This window comes from Cervus elaphus, chromosome 22 (genome assembly GCF_910594005.1).
Source record: "Cervus elaphus chromosome 22, mCerEla1.1, whole genome shotgun sequence".
Classification (NCBI taxonomy): domain Eukaryota; kingdom Metazoa; phylum Chordata; class Mammalia; order Artiodactyla; family Cervidae; genus Cervus; species Cervus elaphus.
In genome coordinates, this window is record NC_057836.1 from 76,711,400 (window position 1) to 76,721,191 (window position 9,792).

The 9,792-nt window shown below is 42.4% G+C and overlaps 2 protein-coding genes across 2 annotated transcripts; both read right to left on the reverse strand.

Moving 5' to 3' along the window:
* Window positions 1–4,265: 4,265 nt before the first annotated feature.
* LOC122680470 (14-3-3 protein beta/alpha-like) lies at window positions 4,266–9,287 on the reverse strand. The gene is made up of 2 exons (XM_043881854.1): window positions 8,384–9,287; window positions 4,266–6,483 (listed from the first exon to the last, which is right to left on the reverse strand). The coding sequence occupies exons 1-2, from the start codon at window positions 8,796–8,798 to the stop codon at window positions 6,158–6,160; spliced, it is 741 nt and encodes a 246-aa protein (XP_043737789.1). The 5' UTR covers window positions 8,799–9,287; the 3' UTR covers window positions 4,266–6,157.
* On the reverse strand, window positions 6,505–8,328 carry LOC122680471 (14-3-3 protein zeta/delta-like). Its single transcript, XM_043881855.1, has one exon. It carries the CDS (start codon window positions 8,239–8,241, stop codon window positions 7,504–7,506), a length of 738 nt encoding a protein of 245 aa, XP_043737790.1. The 5' UTR covers window positions 8,242–8,328; the 3' UTR covers window positions 6,505–7,503.
* Window positions 9,288–9,792: the final 505 nt, after the last annotated feature.

The following is a 9,792-nucleotide window of genomic DNA, read 5'->3' on the forward strand; positions in this document are numbered from 1 at the left end:
GGGCTACAGTCCATGGGGGTCACAAAGAGTTGGACACGACTGAGCGACTGAGCAGGAGCACAGGATAAAGGTTGTTTTCAATGCTGAATTAGTCCCTCTAGAATGTGTGCTTCCTCGGACTTCGCGGGCAGTTCAGGGGTTAAGACTCCATGCTTCCAATGCAGAGGGCGGGGCGCAGGTTTCGTCCTTGGTTGGGGAGCTAGGATCCAAAAGGTAAAAAAAAAATAAATAAATAAATAAATAAAAGGAAGAATGTGTGCTTCCTAACATGTTTTTGTTAGTCTGCTGGACAAGTGGATGTTTGGGGCAGGTGGTACCTTGCTGAAAGCTGAGTTCTCTTCTGGCAAGGCCATCCAGATACAGATAGAAAATGGTAGAGCCGGTGTTTGAACCTAGGAAACTGAATTCCAAAATCTCTTTTCTTAAGAGATTTCGTTGTGGTGTATTGAGGATATTTGTACTTTTTTGTGTTGCTACAAGTGTCACTGAAGTTTGTAACTGGAAATGAGATGCAATCTAGTGGACCACAGTCAGCACAGTACGTGGATGATGCTTAGACCGTTTAGGATAGAGGATGAAAGTCAAATATCTACACGCCCCCTCAGGGAGGAAGACTGCTCAGGTATGGTCATAGTGAGTCACGAGGGCTGTCATGAGCTGGAGAATATATACCTGCTTGTTGATGTGCTCAAGGGATCAACCATGTACAAACATGTCAGGGTTTTTGCCAACAGGCGCCAGAAATCTAGATTTTAATGTGAAGTGTCCACTTTCAAACAACGCCATGATGTTAATGACCTTGCTCTGTCCGTTAATGGTTAAATAGAATTCCAATATAATACAGGCTAGGTATCCCTTCAGGAATGAATCCACCCCCCATCCCCCCACCCCCAACACTCTGAGCTTAAAACAATTAAAGATAACTTTTAGCTCATGCTACTTACTTGGTCAGTGTGGGACAGCAGGGGTCTCTGCCCTTTCCTGTCTCAGAGACCCAGTCTGAGGGAGGCTTTATTTGCACAGACATTTTGCATCATCAGTACAGTGGCCAGGAGGGGAATGTGTGGCTTACACGCTGACCCTTGAAGCGTCAAACAGAAGTGACAGAGACACTTAGATGCATATTTCGCCGGCCAAAGATAGTCAGTGATCACACTTCATTTCCAAGGGAGTGGGGAAGTGCAGTCCTCCATGGGCTGAATACTTATGAATATTCCTAATGGCTACCACAGCTCCATCTACTCTGATTTTTCCAGGCAGAAATGTTGGAAGTTTTTGTAATGTAGAATTCAATTTTCAGAGATCTCTAAGAGAAGTTGACTCAAAAAATGATTTGTTTCTTGAAGGATTCAATTTGACGGATCTGGAAAATTCACACTTTGCTCCATCTGGAGTAAAGACCCTTACTTAAACACTGACGTCTATGAACAGATTAGGAAATCATAGGCTGGATCTATGAGATAATCCTTCGCAGAAGTGACGATTTACATATCAGTGTTTAGTCCCCAAAGCACTGCTCATATAGCTTCACTTTTCATTTATATTATCTCCTATCTTGTGTAACTTGTCTCATCAACTGCACTGCAAAATAGGAATCCCATCTGATTAATGTAGACTCTGTTATGCCTGGCTCCGTAGACATTGGCTATGTGGATGTTAACTAATTGTATTGGTGTTTATCAATTAGTGATTTTTAAATCATCACAGCTAGCAATCTTGACTTCAGGAGAAGTCAGCGAACTTGAAAATACTTCTGGCAATTCTTCAAAAGTTGCTCATCGTTGATTATGATGAGATCTGAGGGCCAATATTCACTAGTCCCTCAATTTCAAGGGCAGTTTAGGCTTATCCCCTACGAATCACAAGGCGATCAGATATTTTCAGATATTATTTTTCTGTGATGTTTTCACATGTTTTGTTTGTTTGTTTGTTTGCTTTGGACTGCAAGATTTGGATGAATTGTAAATTTAAAAATTAAGAAATAAATGTCAGTGCTCAGGAAGCTATTTGATTGCCCAAGATCCTGCAAGGCTCTCAACACCCTTTATTTAAAACAAGCCCATCCTCGTTCCTAAACCCACAGCCTTCCTGGATGACCAGATAAAGAGCGATCGTCATTCTCATGAAATGCCAAGTGCTTGGGGACTTGCACGTATGAGGGCCCAGGAACAGTATTTCTACAGTTTAATGGTGGAATTACTCCCCTTGGAGAAAGTTGCTTGAGCACAAGTTACTCATTGATTGAATCTCAACCACGCAAGTATGGTTCCAGGCTTTGCTGTCAGTTCCTTAGACCAGAAGCCTGCCGTCATTCTTTGCCTCTTGCTCATATTTCCCCTGTCTATAATTAACTACTGAGCTGTGAAGTCATATCCACTAAAATCTTTCTCCGTTGCAGCTCCTTCTCTCCATCCCCACTGCCATCCTTGTTCAGGTCCTGAGATCGTATACCAGGACACCTACAACAGCCTTCTGATTTGCTCCCCACTCGATCTCCTCAAAAACGCCCTCTAACCCAAAGTAGTCTGGCTAAGGCACAAGCCGTAAAGCATCTTTTCGGAGAGGGCAATGCCAACCCACTCCAGTACCCTTGCCTGGAAAATCCCATGGAGAGACTAGCCTGGTAGGTTGCAGTCCATGGGGTCGCTAAGAGTCGGACACGACTGACCAACTTCACTTTCACTTTTCACCTTCCTGCAGTGGAGAAGGAAATGGCAACCCACTCCAGTGTTCTTGCCTGGCGAATCCCAGGGATGGGGGAGCCAGGTGGGCTGCCACCTGTGGGGTCGCACAGAGTCAGACATGACTGAAGTGACTTAGCAGCAGCAGTAGCAAGCATCTTTTAATTTCATGCCTGCAGTCACCATCTGCAGTGATTTCCGAGCCCCCCAAAATAAAGTCTGCCACTGTTTCCACTGCTTGCCCATCTATTTGCCATGAAGTGATGAGGCCAGATACAATGATCTTCGTTTTCTAAATGTTGAGCTTTAAGGTAGCTTTTACACTCTCCGCTTTCCCTCTCGTCAAGAGGCTCTATAGTTCTTCTTCCCTTTCTGCCATAAGGGTGGTGTCATCTGCCTATCTGACGTTATGGATATTTCTCCTGGCAGTTTCGATTCCAGCTTGTGCTTCATCCAGCCCGGCATTTCTCACGATGTACTCTGCATATAAGTTAAATAAGCAAGGTGACAATATGCAGCCTTGACATACTCCTTTTCCTGTTTGGAACCAGTCTGTTGTTCCAGGTCCAGTTCTGTTTCTTCCTGAGCTGCATACAGGTTTCTCAAGAGGCAGGTCAGGTGGGCTGGTATTGCCAGCTCTTTCAGAATTTTCCCCGGTTTATTGTGATACCTGCCGTCAAAGGCTTTGGCACAGTCAATAAAGCAGAAATAGGTGTTTCTCTGGTACTCTCTTGCTTTTTCCTTGATCCAGTGGGTGTTGGCAATTTGATCTCTGGTTCCCCTGCCTTTTCTAAATCCAGCTTGAACATCTGGAAGCTCACAGCACATGTATTGTTGAAGCCTGGCTTGGAGAATTTTGAGCATTACTTTACTAGTGTGTGAGATGAGTGCAACTGTGCAGCAGTTTGAACATTCTTTGTCATTGCCTTTCTTTGGGACTGGAATGAAAACTGACCTAACAACCTAGATGTTTTCAATTGCATATGCTAAAAGAACCAGCTTTGCAGTTTCCAAGGGGGGGGGGGGAAGAAAAGTTTCATTTTAACCAATTTTCTCTGAAGTCCAAGGACTATCATGGCCATCCTGCATCAAAAAGTCATCTTTCCTTTAGGTAGTCATAGTTTCATGCCTAAATTATAGACCAAACAGTGCTCAAATTGACTCTGATATCAGGGGCAGATCAGCTGATAAAAAAGCTTGGATTGTCCCTCTGGAGGGAAGTGAGACCTTGGTCCCATCAGAAGAATATGAGGGGTTAAGAGAATTTGTAGGAGTGGGGAAAGCTTGCTCCATCCTACATGTACCATAATCGTAAACAATGGTTATTTACTTTACCGAAGTGTAAAAAAAAAAAAAAAAATTATAAAAACAAAGATAAATCACTGAAAGGTAAAGAAATTGATAATCTGTGATTGAAAGCCGCATTCTAAGAAAAGTGTGTTCTCTTAACCTAGAGAGGAGACTAAATTCCAATCTGGTACCAGCTTACCAGATAACAAACAAACAAAAAAATTGTTTATGGGTAAGCTTAGAAAAGTCTTTTCCGTTTATCTTTTTTTTTTTTTTTTTTTTGCATCAGCCAACTAACTGATAAAATTTTTATTTCACTTTTAAGTTTTTACACTTTTCCTGATTATTCCGTGTAAGGTGGAAACTAGAACTGTTTAAAAGACATACACAAATCTAGTACATCAATAACCGGGGTTTTTTCTTTTTTGCTATACTATTTTCACAACCACGGGTGTGCTTGCTAGGCAATATAACCATCACAGAAGCAAACGTGAGGCAGAATACTGGTGAGGAAAAACAAAGCAAGAGAGCTACCAGATATACAGACAGGCTCGTTCCACATTCACTACTGCATTTTCAAGCGGCAAGTATTAACTGCACATTTTTGTTCAGCTAGAAAGGAGAGAGGTTTTTTTTTTTTTTTTTTTTCCTTTTGGTTTGTTTGAAATCAGTGCATGAATGTTTCTTTTCTTATTTCAGCAGATGGACAAACAGATGGGACACTACGGCTACGTGGAATGTTCGGGGAGGAAGGTGGAGACTGAGACTGGTAGGCCGGGCTATTCCTGACTCTCCCCATCGCTGTGTTCATGCAACTTCCCTGACATTTGTCTGTGAACTTGACGGGATGGGTACCCTTGGGAGAGCTGGTGACAGGTGCTAACAAGCATTATCAGGGTTGGCTGCAATATAAAGAGAAACCATGGGTATTTAAAAATACTTTTTGGAGTCAGATCTTGGTGTGACTGAAGAGCAACCACCGTGCTGAGAACTGGAAGAAGACAGAGCTGAAACGTGGCAAGCTCTTTTCAACTCTCTGAAGCAAGGCTGGCTCACCAAAGTGCTCGCCAACATCCCTCACCCCCCTGTGGGCCCCCTGTCCCTGCCCATCTAGTACTAAATCATGAACAAAAGGCAAAGAGAGAGAATGCACAAAGAAAAAAATGTACGGAAGCAGGACAGAAATTTAGAGAAGACTAAAGTTAACAGTCAAAAAGGACTGTGGGAAAGAATGTTTAGATTTCAAAATTTTAAAGCCCCGAGCTAGGAAGAACCCAAACACTGAGTACTTAACTCCTCAAGTGAAAGACAATCTCTGCAGAACATTATTCTTAAAGGTATTACCCAGGAAACAGATAAGGCCATTCATAAGATACACGGCTTTTTTTTTCCCATCTTGAGCTCATGGTTACAGGGAAAACAGATTCCACTACCTAAGCACAAGCTGCCAATCAGCAAACATGCTGCTATATAGGGGAAGGGGCTGGAGTCACAGGTGGTCTATGAGCACTGGACCTTTGCATGCTGTCATAACCCAGTTATCTGCCGCCAGGAATGTTCATTTCTGGCTTCGAGTTTCCATGGAGGAAGACACTGTGGCCATCTGTGGTCACGAACTTTTCAGTGGCAACAAGCCCCAACATACCAAGTGTCTAAAAGCCCTGATCAGAATGGGCAGAATCACTAGAAATTACTGTAAAACTCGAATGCCAAACGAGAGGTGACCCACTCCAAGTCCCAGTGTCACAATAGAATCTATAACTTTCTGTACAACTTTACAATGGAACTGTATTTCAGGGACAACTGTTTTGAATCAAATTTAACTTTCCAAAAAGTTACACATAATTCAGGTCTATTTTTTTTTCTAGCAGTAAGAGTTCTGCTGAATTACAAAACCCCATAATCACAGTGTTCAGTTTTTTTTTTTTTTTTTTAATGAAACACATAGTAATCCTGTCAATGTTAATCAAAATCAAAACTTCAGAATGCCGTGGCATTTATGTGACCAATCTGAATTTTAGATACAAATACCAGCTGTTCATCCCATGGACCATTTTTGCTAGGCTGAGGCTGTGAAAAATTGAAAGTCGACGTACGTTTCTTTTTTTTTTTTTTTTTTATCGCACAAAGGGATATATGTGGAGGGTACAGAGTGACACTGAAGAGATCACGAAGCACGGTAGACATTAGTTCTCTCCCTCCCCAGCATCTCCTTCGTCTCCCTGGTTTTCTGACATCCACAGAGTGAGATTGTCCCTCAGCAGCTGCATGATCAGGGTGCTGTCTTTGTAGGACTCTTCGTTCAGCGTGTCCAACTCAGCAATCGCCTCATCAAACGCTGTTTTTGCCAGGCTGCAAGCCTTTTCAGGAGAGTTTAGAATCTCATAATAAAAGACGGAGAAATTAAGTGCCAGGCCCAGTCGAATGGGGTGTGTAGGCTGCATTTCTTTCTTACTAATTTCAAATGCTTCTTGGTAAGCCTGCTGGGAGTTCGACACAGTGGTTTGTTTATTTTATTTTTTTTTTTGAAAAGTCCATTCATAAAACTTTTATTCCACTTACATGAACTTAATACACGTGTTCTTAACAATTATGCTTGGATTGTTCATGAAAATCTCATAAGACATTAAACAAAGCTAGCCATCATCTCAAGTTATTTCCCTGTTAACTATTTTTTACAGCACATGCATGTTAGGCAAGTATCAAAAAAAAAAAAATCACAAAAGCAAAAAAAAAAACTAAAAAAAGTTAAATACATGGGTTTTTGTTTTACTGCTGTGCTTGATATACATGAAGTAATGAATATCAAGCAATTCATTTTTACTGCATCTTTACTTGTACATTTGTTCTTAGGTTGCCTAAAACATTTAAATACAAATAAAATGAGTGTAGCAAAAATAATGAAAGCAAACAGCAGGTAACTTTACAAATAATGGAATGTGAACCGTTTCTGCCCTTATCCAGAGTAAATTGGGTCACAACTAAAGGAACACTTCTGTAGCTGCAGTCAACAGTGTGCACACTGCGTCTGAGTATTCCACAGATAACACATGGTTTAACATGCAATATCCATGGGATATCCATTTCTACTACAGCTTTGTAAGTGCTCCAAACCTAAGAAGTACCCACAACACCACCTGTGACTGGAACCAATTATCCCTTTTATTCCCCACCAGGACATACCAATATGCAGGCAGTTTTCTTTGCTTAGACATGGAAGCAGTTTTAACACTGGCCCTTGTGAAGCCACAATGTACCAAAAGTACTATGCCAAACCTTTATAACTTGTATAAAAATTCCACATCCCCATATTGGCCACCTCAAGATGAAAACAGATAACTCCCTAAATGTTAACTGGCTCTACTCCCCTAATATTAAACATAAAAACCACATGGGAAATATAGAAATTCAAACAGAAGTAACATAAACCTGTCATAAATCATAAACAAAAAACTATTTGTGGGACAGCATGGATGACAAATGGTCTACTGTGTAAATTTTAGAATGAGGCAGACAAAAGTTGGAAGGCCGGTTAATTTTCCCCTCCTTCTCCTGCTTCAGCTTCGTCTCCTTGGGTATCCGATGTCCACAATGTCAAATTATCTCTCAGTAACTGCATTATTAGCGTGCTGTCTTTGTATGACTCTTCACTTAATGTATCAAGTTCAGCAATGGCTTCATCAAATGCTGTCTTTGTAAGAGAGCAGGCTTTCTCAGGGGAGTTCAGAATCTCATAATAGAACACAGAGAAGTTAAGGGCCAGACCCAGTCTGATAGGATGTGTTGGTTGCATTTCCTTTTTGCTGATTTCAAAAGCTTCTTGGTATGCTTGCTGTGACTGATCCACAATCCCTTTCTTGTCATCACCAGCCGCAACCTCAGCCAAGTAGCGGTAGTAGTCTCCTTTCATTTTCAAGTAGAAGACTTTGCTCTCTGCTTGTGAAGCATTGGGGATCAAGAACTTTTCCAAAAGAGACAGTACATCATTGCAGATATCTCTTAGCTCGGTCTCTATTTTCTCTCTGTATTCTCGAGCCATCTGCTGTTTTTTCTCAGCACCTTCCGTCTTTTGCTCAATACTGGAGACGACCTTCCAAGATGACCTACGGGCTCCTACAACATTTTTATAAGCAACTGAGAGAAGATTCCTCTCCTCATTGGATAATTCAGCTCCTTGCTCAGTTACAGACTTCATGCAGGCTGCCATGTCATCATATCGCTCAGCCTGCTCAGCCAGTTTGGCCTTCTGTACCAGCTCGTTTTTATCCATGACTGGATGTTCTGTGTCCGGAGTAGGTGGCGACGGACGGACGGGGATCAGCAGTCTCTGGGCGGCAACAGCGAGGCTGAGACTCTGTCCCTGGATCTCGCAGCTCACAGGCTACAGCCGCTCTGCCCAGTGGTTTGTTTATTGTCTCCAGATGCCACCTCAGAAAGATATCTAAAATAATTGCCTTTCATTTTCAAGTAGAACACCTTACTTTCTGGCTGTGTAGCATTGGGAATAAGGTATTTATCCAACAGCTCCAGCACGTCGTTGCAGATGTCCTGCAGCTCGACCTCGATCTTCTCGCGGTACTCTTTGCCCATCTGCTGCTTCTTCTCGTTCTGCTCAGTTTTCTGTTCGATGCTGGAGATGACACGCCAGGACGAACGGCGGGCACTGACCACATTCTTGTAGGCGACCGACAGCAGGTTTCTCTCCTCGTTGGAAAGCTCATGCCCCTGCTCCGTGACCGCCTTCATGGCCGCAGCCATGTCATTATAGCGCTCGGCCTGCTCGGCGAGCTTGGCTTTCTGTACCAGTTCACTTTTATCCATGGTCATTCCCGTGGGAGGACTGCAGGGAGCAGAGAACCTTGCGAGCGGAGCTCCGGGCGCGGTGACCACGTCCTTCCCAAGCCCACTCCTCCGGCGGCGGCGGCGGCTGCAGAGGCGGCGGCGGCGGCAGCTACCCCGGCTCCGGAATCGGCGGCTGCGGCTTTTCCGTATATCTGGAAGTAGCAGTATTTTTGCAAAGGCATCAGTGTGAAACCACAGAAGGCATGTTGAAAATCTGATTAAATTGAAATTGACAAAGTAAATCTGGTCATTGCTGTGATTTGAAACACTTTAATATGATAACTCAAATTATAACTGACAGCATTTTATCAGAACATATCAGATTTTCATGAATGTCACATAACTTCTAGGATATCTATATTAGTAGCATCAACCATACAATATAACTTGAGAAGATTCAATCACTCCTTCTGAACAACACTTCCCATGTAGTTTAACATGCCAAATGAACTCAGGTTGTTTAATAAATATCTCTCTTTGGGAGGTCTCAGGGGCCCTCTGAAGCATCCCAAAGTTAGCTAGAAGTCAGTTATTTAGGAAGGTTTGTTCATAAATATCAAAAGGGTTCATGACAGTCAGGTAGGCTGTGAAAGAATACTTATCCACTTAGCCAAAGTTAACAAAAGATTTCAAAGGTAAACCTAGGATGGATCATTTAAGAGGTAAAGAAACTTAAAATCCACTAGCAAAGGCAGTTCAACATCTCAAGAAACCTTGTACTAGGCACAAACTCTTTTCTGGGGGTCCACTTTCCATAAAACCTCCTTATCCCATTCTGTACCCATTCCTTTGCTTCCCCCATCCTGAAACTGCCACCTGTAAGTCAGAACTACTTCTTTTTCCTTCATCAAATGCGATTTCATTCCTCGGACCTTCTTTAATTACAAGTCATACATTTTTCCTTAAGCAACCGAGAACTGACTTTTATATTGGCATTTTACAGACTGGTGAACATACGTATCAGTGATACTATCTAAAA

Coding starts and splice junctions, on each gene's coding strand:
- LOC122680471 (XM_043881855.1), bottom strand. CDS start 8,241: ATGGATAAAAACGAGCTGGTACAGAAGGCCAAACTGGCTGAGCAGGCT.
- LOC122680470 (XM_043881854.1), bottom strand. CDS start 8,798: ATGACCATGGATAAAAGTGAACTGGTACAGAAAGCCAAGCTCGCCGAG. Junction 6,484..8,383: donor TGAGGTGGCATCTGGAGACA/ATAAACAAACCA, acceptor AAAAAAAATAAA/ATAAACAAACCACTGTGTCG.